This window comes from Phasianus colchicus, chromosome Z, assembly GCF_987193195.1.
Source record: "Phasianus colchicus chromosome Z, bPhaCol1.hap1.1, whole genome shotgun sequence".
Classification (NCBI taxonomy): domain Eukaryota; kingdom Metazoa; phylum Chordata; class Aves; order Galliformes; family Phasianidae; genus Phasianus; species Phasianus colchicus.
This window is the reverse complement of record NC_143476.1, coordinates 72,502,141-72,525,918: the sequence shown is the minus strand read 5'-3', so window position 1 is coordinate 72,525,918 and position 23,778 is coordinate 72,502,141. Positions and strand designations below refer to the sequence as shown.

At 40.7% G+C, this 23,778-nt stretch overlaps 1 protein-coding gene across 5 annotated transcripts in view; it reads left to right on the top strand.

Annotated features, from left to right (window-relative positions):
- The first annotated feature begins 23,199 nt into the window (after positions 1-23,199).
- The window catches only part of KIF2A (kinesin family member 2A), a 53,657-nt gene continuing 53,078 nt past the window's right edge, over positions 23,200-23,778 (top strand). For 2 of the 5 annotated variants that reach the window (XM_031608227.2, XM_031608223.2), the window contains exon 1: positions 23,202-23,644. In XM_031608227.2, the coding sequence (XP_031464087.1) occupies positions 23,581-23,644 (64 nt within the window). In that variant the 5' untranslated portion in view covers positions 23,202-23,580. Of the gene's footprint in view, positions 23,645-23,778 lie in introns of all 5 variants that reach the window. The other 3 variants (XM_090132570.1, XM_031608224.2, XM_031608226.2) reach the window with 3 other exon arrangements.

Here is a 23,778-nt window from a genome sequence, read left to right as displayed (position 1 = left end):
CCAGTGTATTGTATAGCGCACGTGGACTCCTCTCAACACGCCTTTGTTCTGTGCTAGCTGACAGGGCTGCTGGCCCATCTCTTGGGTGGTCAGCATCACAAACAAATACCTTGCTTTTTGCCACAGACTCTGCAGCTGAACTGCTAAATGTAAGTGCCTAAATCCCAGTTCCCTATGAGTCAATGAGGCTTTTGTTACTGATTTTAGGGGGGTCAGGTGCTTGCTCACTGCTGGATGCCTGATCCCTACCAGGCGATAGTTATAAATAGTTATAAATGTTGCTGCTTACCAGCTGTCGTTTTCCAGAAATATCGGTTTTTGCATTGGTTTAGCTATTATGTTAACATTTAGTTTGCAGTTTTCAGAGCAAATGGATTTCTACAAGAGCCAGAATGTCTGGAGTGCTCAGGAAATAAAACATGGATGGATGGAACAGGAAGAAACTGAATTTATTAACAGGTAATGTGCCTTGCCCTCTATCTGGTGGACTATAACAGGCAAACTGAAGTCACAGACAACCACTGGAGTGCATTATTTTATAAGCAGAACTGCAAACAGCTTCTGTGCTTCTTTAAGGGCTTCTATTCCAATGACAGTCCTGATGCTCTTCAATAAAAGTGGACCAAGTACAAAACAGAATTTTTAAGTCCCTTCTTAATAAATGATTGTATCACTGTTTAAAAGCTGAGTTGTTACTTTCAAATCAAGTATGTACTTTACATATATAAAGCTGCTGCCTCCTTGTCCCCAGCCCCACACTGATCAGGAACTCTGCAGGCCTGTGTTTGTGTCTGTGCAGCCTTAGCAGAAGGAGATCTCACAGAAACAAAGGACTCGTTTCAGTGCTTCACAGCAGTGCCAGGTCATGTGCAAGTGTAAACCACCTTAGTCACCTATAGCCTTTCTCCTTACACAACTGGGAAAACAAGCAAAGGGAAAAGAATTACGCTTGGTCCTTTATTATCACTATTATCACTTGAGTAGAATCTTGCAATGAATTCAGAAAGATATCTGCTCATTTTTCAGTCATAGGACTATCCAAAAATATTGCCCAATTATCTTCATATGTTTTTTACCTTTTTAAGAACCGTGGTAGTCCTTTGACAAAGCCAGTGTGAATGCTATAAAATATAGATTTATTAGAGACAGAGAAATGAAATATTTAGTGTTTCTTTCTCTTTACTAAAAAATCACAACAAGAACAAAAAAGCGGGCATTTCACAGACCTAGATTTTCAAAACTCAGACAGAAATAAAGCTCCATGAGAAAATCTCAGAAGACTTCAAAAATATTCTGCATGGATTGTAAAAAAATCGGACACAATCTACAGGGAGTCACAGTATACATTTTGATGTTGTGCTTCCAAAGAATACCTGTTGATTAAGTTTTTATAAAATAACTGTGTCCCTCCGAAAGACATGAGCCATCTCTGGCTTGGTGTGATGTAGCATACCAGGAAGGTTGGGGTCTGACAGCAGTAGGAAGGAATGAAAGGAGATTGATGTCTGTTGGTGCATACTAAAGCCTTACCTCTTCTTGCTTGACAGTTTATCACTTGCAGAAGAACAGAGTACCTTGTTAGGGCACATATGAAGTCAGCACTCAGGAGAAAGGTAGCTGAGCAGCCTTGCACTCACCCAGCCATTCCCCACTGATGACAGTTCAAGGAGAGCACATGACACCTATCCTACAACTGCTGGACTCCTGTTACGACTAAGAGTGGTGAAGCATGACAGTGTTCTTCATTAGGAAGTAGGCAGGAGTGCTTCTAAAGAATGCCATCCTGCTGTTCAGCACTTAATGTTTTGAACCTTGCAAGGAGGCATGACTGGACAGACAGAACTTTCCTGATGGGCCTCCCTGATCCAAATACTGTTTCAGATGGGGAGGAGACTTAAACTGACCACAGTGTGTGCTGCATCACATGCAGGTGTAATCAAACCCTAGAAATTTGTGTATTCTTACTCTATAGAGCTATGAAAATTATAATTCAATTTTTTCTTACTGTTCTTTTCTTTAACACAGAATTTCTTTATGTGTTTTCCCGACATATAAAATCTCTTTTAGTATAGAGCAAAGAGTCACCTTCACCCCCAATGTTTGAACACCTTCCAGTATACGACTAATACGTGTCAAGCATATTAGAAAGAAAATTATTGGTAATCAAGTGCTTTAGATTGATGTAGTTTTTATTAATATTGTATGAAGTGCTTAAAGTTGTCACTGTGACTATAGGTGAAGGCTGCTATTTATGTACACATGGGAAGGAATGTTGAAGACAGGCCTTATTCTTACAGTTGAATATGATAAGGATTGTGATGGTCCTATGTCCTGAAGAGTTCTTTTTGGAATTAGATTGAACCAAATAACTCTCTTCCACAGAGGTCATCTTCATCTCATGGTAAATAAAAACATTAGAAATGTAACTGCCATTAATATTAAGCATTTATACATTCCACAGAACTTTCCTGAATCAGTACAAAAAAGTCAGTGAGCAGAAACGAGGGCAACCTTGAACATATCAATATCTCTCATAAAATTCTAGGAAACTCATAAAGAACAGATTAGGGACAGACATTCCATCTAGATTTTTTAAAAAATCCAGTGCACTTCTGTTCTCTCAGGAAACAAACAAAAAGAGAACCAGTCTGCCAGCCACTGTTTTCAAGGTCACAGAATCACAGAATAGCCAGGATTGGAAGGGACCTCAAGGATCATGAATCTCCAATCCCCCTGCCACATGCAGGGCCACCAACCTCCACATTTCATACTAGACCAGTTAATACTAGACCAGGCTGTCCAGGACCTCATCCAATCTGGCCTTGAACACCTCCAGGGACGGGGCATCCACAACCTCTCTGGGCAGCCTGTTCCAGCACCTCACCACTCTCTCTGTAAAGAACTTCCCCCTGACATCCAATCTAAATCTCTCCTCCCTCAACTTAAAACCATTTCCCCTTGTCCTGCTGTTATCAACCCTTTCAAAGAGTTGATTCCCCTCCTGTTTGTAGGCTCCCTTTAGGTACTGAAAGGCTGCAATGAGGTCACCCCGCAGCCTTCTTTTCTCCAGGCTGAACAAGCCCAGCTCCCTCAGCCTATCTTTATAGTGGAGGTGCTCCAGTCCCCTGATCATCTTCGTGGCCCTCCTCTGGACCCTCTCCAACAGCTCCCTGTCTTTTTTGTGCTGGAGTCTCCAGACCTGGACACAGTACTCCAGATGGGGCCTCACAAGAGCAGAGTAGAGGGGAACAATCACCTCCCTGTCCCTGCTGGCCACCCCTCTTTTGATGGAGCCCAGGATCCCATTTGCCTTCTGAGCCACAAGGGCACACTGCTGGCTCATGTTAAGTTTTTCATCTATCAAGACCCCCAGGTCCTTCTCTGCAGGGCTGCTCTCAAGGACTGCTCCTTCCAGTCTGTATGGATGTCTGGGATTCCTCCGGCCCGAGTGCAAAACCCTTTGCCATTGAACCTCATCAGGTTCACCTGGGCTCATCCTTCTAGCCTCTTGAGGCCCCTCTGAATGGCATTCCTTCCTTCCACCATGTCAACCTCACCACTCAGCTTGGTGTCATCAGCAAACTTGCTGAGGGTGCACTTGATTCCGTCATTGATGTCACTGATAAAGATGTTAAAGAGCACTGGTCCCAAGACAGGTCTTTCACCTTTGTGTTAAAATGGTGGTTGTTTTTTTTACATTTGCCAAATACATACTGCTACTCTCTAGCCCCCTCTTCAGAAATTAAGTCTTCATTCCATTCTAATCAAGCAGAGCTTTTGCTATCATTCCATTCCCATTAAGAGCAAAACAGCTCTGATTGTTTGTGGAGATGAACAGGGTTTTCTGATTCATGGCCTTCTCCTTCTAAAGGAGTACCTCAGCTACCAGTACATCTTGGGAGGAAAAGCAACACTAATAATCATACAGATTATTATATATATATTATAAATTTCTCCTTCATGCACCTATTCATGATTGTGGAGTTTTTCAGTATTAAACATTAATCTATAAGTGTTTGCTTTAACTTCATCAGACAAAAAATAGCACACATATTCACAAAAAGACAAGCAATTAATCAGCTTTATTAAAAAATAAAGAGAAAACTGAAGCAAGCAAGAAATGTGTTCTGGACCATGTTATTTTAAAAGTCCTAAGAGAGCAAAAACTGTTAATTTGGCAGCAAATCTCAGTGAATTTGAATAGTAAATAAGCTTTAGATAACACTGATTATGAAGATGCTTCAAAACTATTGCTGCAGCTGTCAAAACACCTTCTGTATCTCTATTCAGTGAGAAAAATGTTATCAAGCATTGAAATTATCCTGGATCCAGCTGGGAAAGAGTTGATTTTTTCTTCATAGTGTCTATTAGGATACTATGTTTTGGCTTTCAGTGTGGTTGAGCAGTGCTGCACACAGTCAAGGATGTTTCACTTTTTCAGCTTCTCATGCTGTCCTGGCAGCGAGCGGGCTGCACAAGGGGGTGAGAGGGGACACAACCAGTACAGCTGATCTAAGATGGCCAAAGGGATATTCCATAATACATAGCATCATGTGAAGAATTTATAAAACTGGGAGGAGTTAGCTGAAGGGGTGGCCACTGCTTAGGGATTGGCTGATCAGTCAATGAGTGGCAAGCAATTAAATGTGCATTATCTATTTCGTTATATATATATAACATAGTTATAGTTGTTGTTAGTATTATTTCTCTCTTCCTTTTCTGTCTAGATAGATAGATAGATAGATACATAGATAGATAGATAGTTTATATCTTAACCTATAAGTTCTTCCTTTTTTCCCACTTCTTTCCCCTATCCCATTGGGAGGGTGGGGAATGAGAGAAAGGATGTGTGGTGCTGAGCTGCTGCCAGGTTAAACAGCAAAAGAAATGAATAGAATCCTTTCAACAGGTTGACTTCAATGTTCATATGGCTATATCTACACAGATTGCATCAAGCTTCATTCCCATGGAAAATCAAGAACGCTCCTGATACCTGAGTGAAAAAATGAAAATAATAACAAAAATAGTCATTATTGTAGACAATGAATAGCTTGTTACGAAAATATACTTTGTGAACAAAGATCCACTGAGATATAAGAACACAAGTATTTTAATATTTCTTGGGTAATACCTGCCAAGTTGAAATATTCTGAGCACAGACAAAACAGAAAGGTCACTGCAAAAATTTCTGGGCAACTGGAGAGGATTCTGTGCATATGCCTGTGGCATTGCCTGAGGTTGTTGTGGCCGAAGTGCAGGACCCAGCATTTGGCTTCAGCCCAGCTCTCCAGCCTGTCCAGATCCCTCTGTAGGGCCTCATATCCCCAGGCAGATCCACACTTCCAGCCAACTTGGTGTCATCTGCAAACTTACTGAGGGTGCACTCAGTGCCCTCATCCAGGTCATCAATAAAGATATTGAAGAGAACAGGCCCCAGCACCGAGCCATGGGGAACACCACTGGTCGCCAGCTGGATTTAGCTCCATTCACCACCACTCTCTGGGCCTGGCTTTCCAGCCAGTTCCTTATCCAGCCAAGATGTCCAAGCCACAGGCTGCCAGCTTCTGCAGGAGAATACTGTGGGAGACAGTGTCAAAGGCTTTGTTGAAGTCTAGATAGACTACATCAGCAGCCTTTCCCTCGTCCACCAGATGGGTCACTAGATCATAGAAGGAGATCAGGTTGGTCAAGCAGGATCTGCCCTTCGTGGACCCATGCTGACTAGGCCTGATTCTCCGGTTGTCCCGCACATGCTGTGATCTCCTTCAAGACAATCTGCTCTATAACCTTCCCTGGCACCGAGATCAGCCTGACAGGCCTGTAGTTCCCCAGATCCTCCTTACAACCTTTCTTGTAGATGGGAGTCATGTTGGCAAGCCTCCAGTCTTTTGGGACCTCACCAGTCAACAAGGAGCGCTGATAGATGATGGAAAGCAGCTCGGCTATCACCTCCACCAGTTCCTTCAGCACTCTTGGGTGAATCTCATCTGGCCCCATGGACTTGTGACAGTCCAGCTGGAGTAGCAGGTCACTGACTGTGTCCTCCCAAATCGTGGGGGGTTCTGTCTGCGCTCCAGTCAAGACTACCAGGTCAGAGTGTGGAGTACCCTGAGGATAACTGGTCTGGCCTTTAAAGACAGATGTAAAGAAGGCATTCAGAACCTTTGCCTTTTCCTTATCCTCAGTGGTCACATTCCCAGCCTCATCCAGTAAAGAGTGAAGATTCTCCTTAGTCCTCCTCTTACCACTGATGTATCTGTAAAAAGGTTTCTTGTTCCTTTTAACCCCAGCGGCCAGGTTGAGTTCAAGATGGGCTTTTGCCTTTCTGATTTTCTCTCTACACATCTCAACAACTTCTCTGTACTCTTTCTGAGTTGACTATCCCTCCTTCCACAGGCTTTTCCCAGAGCCTCAAGAATAGCTCCTATTCATCCACGCTGGTCTTCCTTCCTGCTGGCTCATCTTGTGGCTCAGGGGGACAGCCAGCTCCCGCGCCTTTAAGACCTCCTTCTTGAAGAGTGACCAGCCATCTTGGATCCCTTTACTCTCTAAGTCTGAAACCCGGGGGATTCCCCCTACTAGTCTTCTGAATAATTAATTCAAAGTCTGCTCTCTGGAAGTCCAAGGTAGGAGTTTTGCTGTTCCCTCTCCTAGCTCCACCAAGAATCGAGAACTCTACCATTTCATGATCACACTGTCCAAGGCAGCCTCCGACCTCCACGTCTCCCACCAGACCTTTTATGTTTGCTAACAACAGGTCAAGCAGGGCAGCTCCTCTCGTTGGCTCTCTCTGCATCAGAAAGTTATCCTCCATACACTCCAGAAACCTCCTAGACTGCTTCTTGTGCGCTGCGTTGTATTCCCAGCATATGTCAGGGAAGTTGAAGATGATATGAAGATAATTTGATCATATGATCATATGTCATGATGTGAGGATAATAAATACTCTTACTCCAAAGACTCCTGAATAGTGGCAACGTATCCAAAAGAGTATCTCTTTCTCTAGGCATTAATTCACAGATACACCATCCATCTGTAGACTAACATTCTACTAACTAGCTCTGACAAGGACACCTTTTACTTCTTTTGTTTTCATATCTACAAAAACATTTTGTTTTTATTAATATTCAACCTGCAGAAAACAATCAACCACAATAACATTTTTATTTGACTGATACTTGGCTTGGGCATTTTCTTATTTGTCATGAAACTGGTATGCCCAATAAGTTGCTATGTACAAAGGAATTTAGGAAAAAGGGATGGAAAAGTTTTCAAAGTGTTCTTTCTCTTTGAAGGCTCTTTGGTCAATTTTTCTATTTTACTCTAACTGATGACAATAACAAAATCAAGTTTCTCAATAAATTATTTAATATGCTTAAATGAAGCATAATTTATGGAATGTGAATACATGATATATTAGGGAGCTAGTTATTTAAACCACAAGTTAAGTTAAATTAACCATGTTAATTATTATAAGGCAGCTAACCAAGGACAGCAAGCAGGAAATAGAACTTTCCATGCTTCACTTTGAATTTTTTTTTCTTGCTATCATACAAAACAAATCTGCTTCTTTCTTATGGAAGCATAAATAGACTCTTGAATGCAGCAACCTCAATGTGCTGCACTTTCAGGGAAGCTTGTCAGCAGCTGTCTGATCAGCTCTGATCTTGCTTCCCACTGTAAGCATCAAAGATGCCTTTTGTGTCTTGCCATAAAAATATGTGTCAGGCTCCAGCATGGACTGTTTCTGGTAATTATCTTCTATGGAAAACAAACTGCAGAAACACTGCCTGTGGAAATGCTAGAAGAGACCCAAGGAAATTCCTTTTGCTTTGCTCCAACAACTCTTCTTTGCCCCTTTTGCTACTGCTACTATAGCTATATCAATTAGTCTTTCAAATCACAAAATCAAAGAACTATAGGGATTGAGAAGGACCTCTGGAGAGCACCTAGGTCAATCAAACTGCTAAAGCATGTTTCCTACAGGAGGTTCCATAGGAAAGTGTCCAGATGTGTTTTGAGTATCCCCAGAGAAGAAGAGCCACAATCTCTCTGGGCAGCCTGTTCCAGTGCTTTGTCACCCTCAAACTAAAGAAGTTTTGCATCATGCTCATATGGAACTAAATAGGTAAATATCTTAGTGTCCTGAGAACCAAACATGAATAGTTTAATGTTAGACACATCAGAATCAGTCTGCCTGTATTTTTACACAGAGTAGACTGGATCTTTGATAGATCCTCACAGTGCAACGGCTCTGCTCCTTCCATGTCATATTCTGTTACTCAGTTACACGGGTAATGTTTATGACACTGATTCTTCATTGATCCAGAGTAGGATTAATGCTGATGAGAACAGAACACTTCCTGCAGCAGAACACCACTTTTAGAATTTCTGAAAGCATCACAGCTTTCTTGGGTTTCTCTTTGGCGAAGAATAATTGTACAGATATTCCTGATTTAAGCAGCACTCCCAGTCCTCACAGCTCCCAGATAAGTCAATTATAAACCTAATTTAGCTAGTATCATATCTCTGTTGAAAGGTCTCTTTGCAAATAATTGACTAAGATGTGAAGTGTCCTCTCTATGGACATCAAGAAGAAGATATCAGGATCCAGTACCTACATAAAGAACTTTCAGAGCAATACACAATTAAATATCATTAGGTCATTTTCATAGTAATAGAAAAACTGTCGGCATCATAGTATATCAAAAGCCTTTTAAGATTAATGGTATCTGTACTCCAAAGATGTACTCCAAAAATGCTAAAGGCCAGGAAAAAGGGAATTTTAAGAAGGGATTATCTTTTTTTTTAATGCACATTTCTGTACAATTCAACTATTGCTGCAACACAATTGTCTTGTGGATTAAATAATCCTGTTTTTTCATAGAAATAAAATACTATGTATTATGTATTTTTTTCTGCTAATTTGTTAAAAAAGTAATAAAAAATGAGTTGTAACAGTGACATAAAACATAAACAGATTCCATGAACATGAGCTGGCCAACTTCATTTGTATTTTTTAATATTTTTATAAAACATTTTAAAACTAAGATCCATAAATAAAGTTCATTCATTCTAGGTACTGCTGAGCAGAAGAATACTTATAATAGACAGAATTCCCATGTAAGGTTGAAAGAATAGCCAGTGCTGGTTTCAGTGGATTAAAAGTCAATGTATCTTTTTGGTACTGTGATCAATTTAGATAAAGTGATGGGAATCTTTCCCATCACAATTCATGGTATTTTTTTCCTGTGATTTTTGATGTTTGGAGTTCCGTAATACTGCTGAAACAACTGCAGTTATGTTGTATGAAGTTACTGCAGTTACAATCATTATTTCTGCTTATTGAAAAGAACAACTCAGAGCATGTACCGAAGGTTCAGGAAAAATCTAGGCCATAAGAATATTCAAGATAAGTTTAAGCTACATGACACTGACAGTTTCTTCTTCATCTACGAAAGAGGATTTCTTTGATTTCTTTTCATGTATCCATGATGATACTTCACTGCTCACATTTAAAATTCAATAGCTTTTATTTCTCAAAAAAAAAAAAAAAAAAAAAAAAACCAAAAAAAAAAAAAACCAAAAAGACCCCTCTCAAATCCTTCTCCAAAATTTTAACTAGTAAGAACTGTCTTAAGGTAGTCCCAACAATCTCTTGGGAGATGCTGTTTTCTCCACTTATGCTGTTTCCAAACATTATTTTCCATGTGAAAGGAAACTGGTATCCACACTCAGCATTCTCTCAAAATTCATCACTGTACAGATAAATATGATCAAGCCAGTACGCTGCAATTTAAACATTTTAAACTGATTTTTAATTTATTAAACTATTTTTAAAAATACATTCTATAAACTTACATTTTACACCTCCCCCCTATTTATGCTTCTTATATTAAAGTAATCTCTATACTACCTCTGCACTAAGAAAAATTCTTGCCACAGACTGTATGAATAAGGACCAGATTCAGCCATACTCCTAGAACTGTGTGCCCTTATGTGGAGTGTTCCCTTGTGGCCAAAAAGGCCAATGATATATTAGGATGCATTAAAAAGAGTGTGACTGGCAGGCTGGGGGAGGTGGTTGTCCCCCCTCTACCGTGCCCTGGTGAGGCCACATCTGGGGTACTGTTCTCATTGTTCTGCACTGCCCTGTCCAAGAAAGACAATGAACTTCTGGAGAGAGTCCAGAAGGTGAGGAGAGTACACAAAGGTGATTAAGAGCCTGGAGCATCTAGTTTATGAAGAAAGGCTCAGAGACCTGGAGCTGTTCAGCCTGGAGAAGAGAAGACTGGGAGGGCATCTTATCAATGCTTGTAAGTATCTAGGAGTCAAATGGATGGAACTGCGATCTTTTTGGCAGTGCCCAGCAACAGAACAAAGGGCAATGGGAAGAATCCAAAACACAGGAAGTTCCATCTGAACATGAGAAAGAACTTTTTTACCATGAAGGTGACAGAGCACTGGAACAGGCTGCCCACAGATGTTGTGGAATCTCCTTCTCTGGAGATAAGCAAAACCTCTCTGGACACTTTCCTGTGCAGCTTACTGTAGGAAACCTGCTTTAGCAGGGTGTTTCTAAGTAATCTCCAGAGGTCATTTCCAACCCCTACAATTCTGTGATTTTGTTGTGTTTATTCCTCTTCCAGACATTGCCATCTTTTTATCATTAGTCTTGCCTGTTAATGACAAAAAAATGAAGAGGAACTTAGAAATCAATTGCACTTAATGACAGCAATTACAGATTATACCATTCAGAAGTCAAATCTAAACAATTCAGTTTTAAAAATGATATAAAAAATACTGATTGTGAATATGTTACTGTTTCTTACTGGATATGTAGAGAACTGTACCAATTTATTCTCAATTTCTCCTCAAGAATGGAAATTACTCGATTTTAAAAATAGAATTATTGCAGTGATTTGCATTTAATTCCATACTGGAGTTTAAAAAATGCTATTCAGCTTGCCAAAATTCTGGCTATTTTTATGTTTAAGGTTACAGTTTCTTTTTTTGATTCAGACAGGTTTTTGCTTTATAGCATTTGTACTTAGCCCTGCAAGTTCTATCAAATTCTTTAAAAGACAGAATTAGTGCACGTCAAGGATTAAGTTTGAATATAAATATTTAACACTCCACTTACAGGCAACCCAGTTTCTAAAATATTATCAGTAAAATTCCACATTTGGTCACAAAGTCAGTACCCTTGCATCATGAGGATTTTCAGCTCTAATTCCAGAGAAAACAGGAGAAAAACTAGACACATTTCTCCACGTATAGCCTATAGGAATTAATTTAGGGAATTTCAGACATATGCAGTAAAAAGGTAAATCATCTTTAAAATTTTTGAATTCTGATCCTATGGATTGGACTTCTATAACTGACTGTAAATTCCATTTTGCATGTGACTTTTGATCATTTCAAGGACTTAAATCTCAAAGGATAATGGCACTTGACTGATGTATTAATGTCATCACTTTGTATTACTGATATGGTTGGTAGTTAACCAGGAAGACACCCATTCTTAAAGTGCATCTTTGATGTTTTACTTTGAGCAGCTATATTTGGGACTGAAAATTTACCACACAATAAAAAATGGAAATAATTGATCCAGAATTTAAAAATAAACATATTGAAGAATGCTACAAGCCAGGGAATTTATGAAAGCATGTATTGCATTTACAATGGATTTTGAGAAGAATTGCTGACAAGTCTGCTAAGAAGTTTGTCTGGGCAGAGTCTGGAGCTGTATCATAGAAGACAGGCGAGCAGACAGTGCTTCAGATCACAACGCACTGTGTGCAAGTTGAACAAACTGGGACCAGAGCCATCAGCCTGGTGAGTGCTGAAAAAGCACAGCTCAGCTGAGGCAGTAGTGGTAAACTCTGAGGTGGCATACAACCTGCATGCACTCTATAGTCAAGAGCTATAACTCTGTTTACATTAATCTATTAGGAGCATATAGTTAATTTGTACATTTGTCAGTTTTGTTACTGATACATGATCACAGAATGATAGAATCATAGAATGTATTAGTTTGGAAGGACCTTAAAGATCACCCAGTGCCAAGTCCCCAGCACAGGCAGGGTTGCTCCGCACCAGCTCAGGCTGCCCAGGGCCCATCCAACCTGTCCTTGAGTGCCTCCAGGGATGGGGCACCCACAGCTTCTCTGGGCAGCCTGTGCTAGTGCCTCACCACTTTCTGAGTAAAGAATTTTCCCATAACACCTAAAATCATCCCTCTTTTATTTAAAATCATTTCTTCCTTGTCTTAGCACCATCAGATCATGCAAAAATTTGGTCTTAATCCTGTTTATAAACTTCCTTCAAGTACTGGAAGGCTGCCATGAGGTCTCCCTGAAGCCTTCTCTTCTCCAGGTTGGACAAGCCTCACTCACTCAGCCCCTCTTTATAGGAGATGTATTCCAGCACTTTGATCATCTTTGCATCCCTCCTCTGGACCTACTCCAAAACTTCCACATTCTTCTTGTACTGGGGACCCCAGGCCTGGAAGCAGTACTCCAAATGGTGTCTCCTGAGGGCAGAGCAGAGGAGGACAATCCTCTCCCTATCCCCACTGGACACCCCTCTGTTGATGTAGCTCAGGATGCACTTGGCCTGCCAGGCTGCAAGTGCACATTGCTGACTCATGCCTACCTTTTCTTTTACCAGAATCCCCAAGTCCTTTGCCATAGGACTCTTCTCAATGAGTCTTTCTCCTAGTAGACAGATCAGTCATTCTCCTATCAAATGTCAGTGGCTTTGTAAGAGCTGATAAAAGTTTGCTCTGTACTTCAGATACATATTTTGCTATAAAAATACTAAGTTTTAGAATCCATATAAAACCAGAGGTGTAACATGTTTTATTTTTACATGATTTTTTTCTTCACCACATAATTTCAGGAAGTTAGTTTATAAGGAAAAATCTAAGTGTGATGGCAATCACAGTAAAATAAAATAATTAAAAAAAAAAACAAACAAAGTTGTGTCAGAAGAAAACATAGTGAAATATGTGAGAAGAAGTAGTTTTCTAAGACTTTTCAGAACATTTCCCAGGAGGAGGTATGGTGTATTTCAGGAATAAAACAGGTATATCTGCAAAAAATAATATCATTTTGAAAAGCCCCTCCCTCTTCCTCAGGGAAAAAAAAACAAGCTTGTCATTATTTATTCTTCATATAACAATTGTCTTCCCTACAGCCCTCTTATGTACTCTGCAATTTCCCCAGACATTTTCACAAATCTGTTTTTGAGTCAGTAGTTCAGGTAAGTTCCTGTTCTCTTCATGTCTCCTGTTGTGTTAGTAACTCAGACATAGAGCAAATAAGAAAGTCATAGAGTAGGACTAAAAAAGATTTCAATTCCTGTGTTCTTTCTTCTATATTCTTTTCTATGGTTAAAATTCACTGTTTCCATAGAAAAGCATCATCATTTGTGTATTCATTCCCAGATCCACTGTAGCGTCTGTGAGAACAATGAAAACCAAATAAATAAAGCTCAGTTGAAGATCAAGCTAAGAGTTTACAGATACAGAAAATGAGAAGCAATGTAAGAATATACAATTTGTCTGGCAGAAATGCACTTTTTCAGATAAATCTGATAAAACACTGACGCAATTTCAATTAAAAGGAAGCTTCCTATCTTAACTAAAATGAAATAAAATAGTAATATTCAGTATGAACTGCTGAGCTTTGGAAGCGGAATCTTTTGATAAGAATATCTGAAAAAAAAAACCAAAAAAATTTTAGGTAATAAATCATAGCCTTGAACTAGAAGAGGTACCATATTAATCAGCTGGGATAAGCATGTTAGTAAAATACAACACCTTGGTGTGTGAGTATTTGTTTTGGTGAGCAGTGCTGCGCTTTGTTATTTCTGTTATTGACTGGGCAACGAGAGCAGGTTATGCAGTCACTAGGATGATCAGTCTTGAAAATACAAATTTATGTGTGACGACAATGCTACTCATGCAGACATATCGACTCATCGATGAATTCTGTGTACGCTCAGTACTAGGGACAAACTTATGTAGTATATAAGGGGTATGTGGAATGTTGATCTTCAATTTTCTTCTCTTTAATTGTATTTAGATTGCAGGAATTCTTATGCCTCAGTTTCCTTGGGATCCAAGAAACAGATTTGGACCATAGAAATAAAATTGTTCATTGCCTTCATTTTCCAGGTGCCACTACAGATTTGAAAGGCAAGTTTCTCCAGAGAGAGGCAGAAGAGATCACACTAGAGTTGCTTCAATCCATGGAGGTCTACTGAATTTTGATCTTCCAGATGGAGGGTCATAACTCTGCACAGTGTTGATACCCTAAGATCAGTTAGGATCACTGTTCTAAGAGGATTTAGTCTAAGCAAAAATCAACTTCAGGGAGAAGTTGAGAGATTAGTTTTATGATTCATACAGACCCAATGGGCTCCCTATCTCATCAATACTTTCTATTTAGCTAGGCTTACCAACCAAGCAACCTCCTGCATCTGATGGTACTGAGTCATCTCTTTGATGCAACTTGCTTCAACCTGCCATTTTATGACTCATTCAAAATAAGCTTTTTCCATAGTCCTGCGCTACCATAGGCCTCTAATGTGAAAATATCTAGCAGATATTTTGCAGTGACCCAAACTGTCTTAAAAAAATGGTCTGATTTCAGCAATTTATGCTCATATCTGCAGTGACAAGTCATTAGAAGAAATTATTACAAATAAAATAGAGTTGTGTGAATGCACTGAAACTGCAGTTTTGTTTTTTTTTTTGTTTTGTTTGTTTGTTTGTTTGTTTTTTAAATACACAGTACATTGTTTATTATAGATCTGCTCACTGGCATCATCACTCAGAGGTGTTCTATTTGCCTCATGTTTGGTGAATATTAAGACATGGTGGAAAGATAGCTTAATGAAAATGTGACGATCTACAACACCATGACAATGAAGTTCTGAGATGATTTTTTAACTCCAGAATGCAAAAAATTAAATACTTAACTGTAACCTCTCATTTTCAGAGATCTATAGTTGTCTGTTAGATTTCCATGAATTATTACTTCAAAGATTTAGTCATCCTTTTTTATTTTTATTTTCATTTTTTAAGAAGGATTTTTAATAGGTAATCAAAGCTGAGAACAAAAGCAACAGTCCTGTAATTTAATGCCTGAAAATTATACATCATTCTCTGACATATGTGACAACTTCCTAGGTTGCAGCCTGTAGGGTCAAAGCACATCTGTCCCTTGTTTCATTTCTTAGTGCATATCTCAGTTTCTTTTCAGCAATTCTTTCTTTGTGGATGACCAATTTGCAAAAAAAAAAAAAAAAAAAAAAAAAAAGTCACTTATTTGTGTGATTTTCTTTTATGTGAGAGTGAATATAACAGTCTCTAAGTTATGAATGGAGAAAAGTTGCAGGATAGAATTTTGTTCTCCTAATTTAGAACTGTTATTTTCCTGTTTTCCTTATATCAGATGGTGCTGCCCCACGAGCCACAGAAAAGAACTTGATGGGAAAGTTTCAGTTGTTTAGGTTTAGTTTTACATATGCTGCACATTCTGGAATAGCTTGGCTTAGTCTTGTTTTGTCTATTTCTTGTTTACATGTTGAGACTGCAACCTCAGAATTAGAAATGAAAAATGATAGCAACTGTAACAACCTCAGTAATTACTAAGTAACTTCATTTTAATGCCCCTGAAGGGCACTTCAGTGGTTTTGTACCTAATTATTTGGAAAAAAGAAAGGCCTCCACCTCTTCTGCTAACATACTGAAAGGGAGAGATTCTTTCTTTAGATGTCTTACTGTAGGCACGCCCAAGTTATCTCGTAAATTGCAGGGGTGGTGGTTGGACACACAGTATTAAATGCACTGCTAAGATTACAACAGCCATGAAGTTCAAAGGTAATCTGTTAACCCAGGCAGAGGAAAGGCCTTATACTCGAGGGAAAGAATTTGCCATGAATATAACAGAGATGTAAGGCTGCAAGGATGTGAGATAGGTCATCTATTCCATCCACCTGCTCATAGAATGATATTTAATTTTTTCTTAAATCACTTTCACCAGAGGATTATGGCAAACTCCCTGCATCATCAAACCAAGTGCTCACTGCTCTTAAATTGTGCTTAAATAGAAAGGTGTTTACTTTTTCTACAGTGTATTGGAAATTATTTCCAGGCATTTCCAGGAGAAGGCAGTCATCAGGAACAGTAGTTAGCATGGGTTCACCAAGGGGAAGCTTCTATAATGAAATGACTAGTGGGAGGAGTGAGGAGATAACAGTGCATATTGTCCTCCTGTAACTTAGGAAGGTCTTTGACTCAGTTTCACATAAGACTCTTACAAAGAAGCTTTGAATTATAGACTGGAGGAACTGTCAGTAAGATTGATCAAAATCTGGCTGAACAGCTGGACTCAGAGGATAGTTGTCACTGCTGCAAAATCTAGTTAGCTGGAGGTCAGTAATGAGCAGAGTACCTCAGGGGTCAGTACTACATTCAGTCTTGTTAAACATCTTCATTAACAATGTAGATGATGGGGCACAGTATTCCCCTACTAAACTCATGGGTGACACAAAACTGTGGTGAGTGGCTAACACAGTAGAGGGCTGTGAAGCCATTCAGAGGAACCTCAACAATCTGGGGAGGTAGGCTGACAGGAACATCATGCAGTTCAACAAGTAGAATAGCAGAGTCCTGTTCCAGGGGAAGAACAATCCCAGGCATCAGGACACTGGGTGACACTCAGCTAGAAAGGAGCTCTGCAGAAAAGGGCCTGGTAGAAGAGTTCTGTAGGGCACCAAGTTCAACACCAGCATGAAGATTAACCCTATGAAGGTTACTGGTATTCTTGGCTGCATTAAGCAAAGTATCATCAGTAGGTCAAGAGAGGCAATCATTTCCCTCCATTCAGTACTGCTGAGATCACACCTGGAGTACTGTGTGCCTAGAGTCCCTCTGAACAACAGGTAGCACTGCTGTGATGTGTAGTGATGGAGCACCGGCAGAGGTTATCCAGAGAGGCTGTGGAGTTTCCTCCACAGACAGCTTCAAAAGACACCTGCAGGTGACCCTGAGCACCCTGCTCTAGGTGTGGAGGGGGTTGAACTAGATGACATGCAGAGGTCATTAACCATGCTGTGATTCTGTAAATTACTAATCCAGATCTTCAAGGACATGCAGAGCAATTAGTTGCCACTACCTCCAATTCCTTCTCATTCCAGACTTTCTGGAATAAACAAGACCAGTTTTTCAAGTCTTTTCTCTGAAATCACCATCTTTCAAGTAACTGATACACTACATGCCTCTCCTATGAACTATTTCCCTTCATATTTTTGTAATTCCTGCTGTCTGTAACTTGAAGTGTTGTTCCAGACGAGGCCTTGATACTGCTGTGAAAACCAAAGCTGTTACCTTCTGTTCTTCCACATGCTACTCTTTACGAACACATCTAACATCCATTGTGCTGCTTTTGCAAGAGCATGACACTGGATTGTATTAATCTTCCTCATAGAATAAACCAGGGGAATTTTCAAAGTGCCAGTATTGCATCTTAGAGTACAACATTTGAATATCTGATTTCTCATTTGTAAGTCTAATATTATTGTTATCATATTTAATCTTCTTGATGTATTAAATCTTGAAAATTGTGACTTTATTTCACATGCTCAATTCAGCAATTGGCTGCTTGTGCCAGATGCTCTTTCAATCTACTGTGAGAAGCAGGACGGGGCCAAGTTTCCCAAATGCAGACAAAGCTTCTCTTAGAGGTTATATTCTGGAGGTAATCAGAATACTATATACACTTGAGTGTATTTTGGACTGCTTCTTCTTTTTTAACATCATGTTACAAAGAAAGAAAGGAAGAATGTAATTTTTGAACATAATCAAGTTTGGGAAAAAAGATACATCTTGTGGATGGACTATTGTAAAGTATTCTACAGCATATTGTTATGAGCAAGTCCAAAGGTGCTAAAATGAAAATTTCACAAGACTTTTCTTCATTGTACTGAATTTTCATCAACTCCACATTAAAAAAGGATAGCTTTTTATATATTTGCCAGAAGAAAAATAAGAAAATATCTTCCTTAGGTATGGTTCTGGGATTCAGAGGATACTCTATAGCACTCTAATGATACAGATCCGTAAGTTCAGGAACTAGAAATTTATACATATTCATTTATTTTAGTGGAAAGAAGAGGACAAACTCCAAACACTGTCTATATACTTTGAGAACAAAATATAAAAAATAGTTTTCTCCCCAGTATACGTTCACTATGTCTGCAGTATTTAGAACAAGCATGAAATTTGTGTGCCAAGGTAAGTAGTTCAGCATTTAAAGGGCGCTTATAAACAAGACAGGAACTGACATTTTACATGGCCTAACAGTGATAAAGGAGGAGTGCTTTTAAACTAAAACATTACATGTCAGGGGGAAGTTATTACTCAGAGGGTGGTGAGATACTGGCAGAGGCTATCCAGAGAAATTGTGGATGCCTTGATCCTTGAAGCATTCAAGGCCAGGTTGGATGGGGCCTTGGGCAGTTTAAATGACTTCAATTAAAAAAAAAGAAAGCTGCAATATTTTTACTTTATAAAATTATGCATCATTATAATTAAACAGCATGCCCTTCTGTTCTTCATTTGCATAGCCAAAGAATTAGCAGCAGCATTTGTAGTGTCAGTGGCCTATGTGAGAACTTAGAAGCAAGCTTGGGATTACTGTATACATATTTCATATGCTTTCTTACAGGATATGTGGAATAAAACCCACTGACTTGCAAACTATCTGACTTTAAATTATCTTTTTAGTTTGAATTTAGGTCCTCACTGCCTGCTGACAGAAAATCTTCAGAAAGCTCTTTTTCTTTTTTTTTCTTTTAACCTCTCTATTACAGTTTGAATGGGTATGCTCAGGATTTAATTTCATGTTCTCTGTGTATATCACCATGCCCAGAGCCCCTCTCGGTGTTTCCAGAGAATTACATAAGTACTTCTAAATAATTACATAAAAGTTGTTGTGCATTTATGAAAGAGCATTATAAGATGGTAAAAACATAAACAAGCACATTGACAATCTAATTGTCAATTTCCCCTTGTCCTATCACTATCAACCTGCATTAAAATTCCAACACAAGAATGTTCTAAAATATTTTGTGTTAAGGCAAAAATACCATAGGTATAAATATCTGTTATTGCTTATACTATGCGCTAATGATGCAGAAATATATAGAAAGTTCCAGGATAAAGAAACCATCCTGTTTTTACAAGGCAGGATAGGTGTGAAGATGGGATCTAATCATTAAACTAAGCTACAAGACAGATACTTTCATGCAAAAGACATTTTCACAAGCAGTATGGCACACCTGATCAAAATGTTGCATTGGGTTGCAGAAGGTTGTAAGTAGTGCATTTCATTCAGATGAAAAGCCCAGTTGTTTTACTACAAAGCCTCTGAGATTTCTGTTAAAGTTTTGGGAAGCAGAGAGACAAGATAAAAGAGGAGGATGAAGGCTAAACATCCATAGCATAGCTATTCTGGACTTACCTGTTGGCAGCAGGAGGCTTGGGAGGAGATGTAGGTTCATCTGCCTTTGCTCATGATTTTTCTGAAGTAGTTTGCTATCTTGCAGGAATTTTACTTGTGTTCCATACAATCAGTAGAAAAGCATAATTAAATATGACTAGACACATAGCTTCCTTGGGCCAGACATTCAGCAGCAACATATGGAATGAAAAAGAGAAGATATAATGCATGAATCAGAGCCACAATGATCACATCACTGTCTACTGCAATTAGCGTGTTGACCTTGGTTATTTCTCAGCACTTCTATCAATCTGTGACTTTTGAACTAGTGAGCTTTTTGAGACTGCTATAAGATGTTACATACTATGACTAATTTGGCCAATGTACACAAATATTATGCATATAAAAAAAGCAAAAATGTTGTCACTGAATTTGCAGATACAGAGCAAAAGTGAAGGTCATTGCCATAGAGCAAGCTGAGCTTTTCCCAAATGAACAATGTTTTTCTCATGCCTTCTTTGGAGAGCCCAGGATACATTCTTACCCTTCTTCACTTTTTGATTCTTAATCTGGTATCTAGCAACGCTCTATTTTTCTGTATGAAATACAGTTTTTAGATGTGCAGCTCATATTGCAATAATAAAGCAGTAAGTGAAATTAGTTTAATCTAGGTATATGCATTTGTTTTAGGGGTAAATGTAATCAACAATTTCTCTTCTCCGCTTTTCTGGCTGACCTTCCAAACTGATTGAAATGTACCAGAGTTTCCATATGCAGAGTGATGTTCTTGATAACATTAGCGGTCTGTGAGCCTCACATTTTCTTATTTTCTTTGGTCTGATCATGCACCCATATGGCAGCCTTATGATTTTTCTGAGGCAAGATCTAGAATTACCTTGAGAAACCACATGGAAGTAAATAAAAGAAAAAAAAAAATGAAAACATGCAAACAGGCCATTTGCGGATGAGAGACTTTTGGGAAATCTGTCTTTCTTGAGGAGCACATGGAGGAGGAATAAGAAAAGCCACATCAGGAATTAGCAGAGTGCTGTGGGATGATACCAGTGACCAATGGAGGAATTATAAATTATTATATTTTTAAAATATAATTATATTTTATATAATTATATAATTATAATTATATTATATTTTTAAAATTATTATTATTTGCTTAAATCTGCTCTGTTTACAAAACACTGCTGAAGAACATTTTGTCATGATAGTATGAATGTCTGTATCTCACCAACAGCTGTATTTAAGGTGTGCAAGTGACATATGACAAGTATGTTTGAGTTTTGTAACTACAGCTACAGCACTAGGATTCTCCACTACAGATACATTACTGTTATGCTAAGGTGAAAGCAAAAAAGCTAACATCCTTTTTTTTTTTTTTCCCCCTAATATTTAATTAATAAACAATAACACAGAATGTATTATCATTAAAATAATACATCAGCTTCATTTGGAAAGATAACTAGCAGAATTTTTCAGAAGGAAATTAGAGAGCAGTTGAGGAAGACATAAGAACAGTTATGAAGATTTTGAGTGGTTTTTTTGAACACCTGAACTCTCAGGTAAGGCCATGTAAAGTTTTGAATACAGCAAAATTTACCATCGGATGTTGCTACATGAAAATGAGATTTTTATATTTCATTATATTTTGTCAACGGTTTATGGGCTGGTTCAGCCCGGTTCCATGACTAGCAGGGTGGAGGGATTTTGCGAATCTGTGCCTCCAGAAAAAGGAAACAGGGGACCCCAAGGTAATTAAAAACAGCGGCAACTATCTGAGGAGAAACAAACTAATTTACTAAATATAGTATCGGAATGCAAGATAACACACTATAATACAATATAATTAGAATTGAAACCATTCACAGCTTCTCTGGGCAGCTTGTGCCTCTGCCCTATTACTCCCTTAGTGAAGAATTTCTTCATAACATATGGCTTAAACCTCTTCTGAGTCTATTTCCCCTTGTCCTATCACTATCAACCAGAATGAAAAATCAGTCCCCCTCTTGCCTGTAAGCTTCTTTCAGGTACTGGAAGATTACAATGAGGTGTCCTCAGAACTTTCTATTCTCCAAGTTAAACAATCCCAAATCCCTCAACCTTTCATCACAGGAGAGGTACTCCATCACCCTGATCATCTCATGCTCCTTTTCTGGAGCTACTCCAACAGCTCCATATCCTTCTTGTGCTGGGGGCCCCAGGCCTGGACAAAGTACTCCAGATGGGGCCTCCTCACAAGGGCAGAGTAGAGAGGGATAATCCCCTCCCTCTCCCTGCTGCCCACCCTCTGTTGATGCAGCCCAGGATATCATTGGCCTTCTGGCTGCAAGTGCATACTGCTGACTCACATCCTGCTTTTCACCCATTAGGACCCCCAAGTCCTTAGCAGGGCTGCTCACAAGAAGGTCATCCCCCAGTCTATACTCATACCTAGGATTTCCCTGACCCACTGGCTTTACTGAACCTCATTAGGTTCTCAGAGGTGTCCAAGGCATCCCTTTCTTCTACTGTACTGACGTACCACTCAGCTTAGCATCACTGTTTTTCAACGGACTATAACTTTGTAAATTAAATAGACAATGAACAAACTAGAAAGTCAAAATAAGTTCTTACTGCCTTTAGTATCATAATTCCAGCATAAACTTGAATGTGATTCAAGACTTAAATTTGTCATATAAAAAATGAAGGGCAAGAGAAAGTTTTTAAAACTTATAATGCATTAAAAAAAAAAAAAAAAAAAAAAAAAAAAGTGCTATACTTTCATTCATACTTTTTTTTTTCCCTAACAGTTCACCAAAAGGGTGTTTTACACCGGAACAGATGCCAACACAAATCGCAACCAAGCAACCAAGCTGTGCAAGACAGTTGCTACTGTTTAACCTTTTGCCAGTTCCTCCCTGGCTCTGTTCCGTGTGCACTTGTATACATGCGTTCTGAAGGCCTGCAGGGGCCAAAAGTCACGAATGCCAAGTGGGTTGCTCTGGTTTCAGTGTGGGTCTGAAAGTGGAGACAGGGGGAAGCCATGCGGCTCAGAGGCTGAGGGGCCGTGGCCTGCAGCTCTCGGTGAGGCGTCAGCTCTCGTTAGGCAGTACTGGCTGAAGTGTGGATTGGGGGATTATTTTTAATAGATGGGCTTTGCTGGGGAAAGAAGAGGCTGCGTGCTAAGGCGTATTTATTGTGATGCTGCCCAAGGTGACCAGAAAGCTGTGAGAGAAGGGCAGTGTTAATCCACTGTGGCTTTGTGGCAGCTGGAACCACAAGGAGAAATCCAGAAGACAGCGTCTCGACTTCTTCTGGCATCAGGGTCACCACTCCGAAACGACGAACGCGCACTGCGCTTTGTTCCACACCGAGACGGAGCACGGGGCAGCGGCGGGGCGGAGACAGAGGGATGCTGCTGTCAGCGCGGCCTTGCTCGGCTTCGAGAGCCGCAGGCAGGCGGGCGAGCTGCTCCGCAGCGTCCTGTAAGCCGCTCCACCTGCCAGCAGCGACCCGCGAGCAGACGGCAGGCGGATAAAGCTATTAGGCTAAAACTTCAGAGCGGCTCAGCCACCATCTGGAGCCGCGCATTCGGGGACAGGTGCGGGAGGCGCAGCCCACCGGCCCGGCCCGGCCCGGCCCGGCCCGGCCCAGCGCACCGCGACGCCCCACGCGCGCGGCCCCGCGGCCGCCAGCAAACAGCTCGGGCGCCGCCGGGCAGCCCCTCGGCCCCACCTCGGGCGTCCCCGTGCACGCGGCCCCAGCACCGCCTTCCGCCGAGGCGGGGACGGGCGACTAACGAAGGCCGCAGCGGCTATGCCCCCGCCTCCCCGTCAGCCGGTCCCGCTGTGACGCCGCGGCGAAGCGCGCAGGCGCAGCGGTGGTCGGCGCCTGTTGTATCCGGCCGGCGCCTTTTTTCTCTCCCCCCCCCCTCCTCCCTCTCCCCGACCCTCCTTCCCTCCTCCCCTGCCGCTCTGCCAGAGCCGCCGCGGTCGCTCTCCCGCCGCTGCTGCGCGCGCCTTCCCGCGCGCCCGCTCGGCAGCGTCTCCGCTCTCCTCGGCTACCCCATGAAGCGATGGCAGCGGCCAACTTCGGCAAGATCCAGATCGGGATCTACGTGGAGATCAAACGCAGCGATGGTCAGCGCGGCGGGGGGCCGGGAGGGGCCGGGCCGGGCCGGCGGAGCGTCTGCCGCCGCGAGGCTGGGCGGGGAGGGGGCCTCGCGCCGGGCCCATTGTGTGCGCGGGGCCGGGGAGGGGCCGGGCCCGGCGCT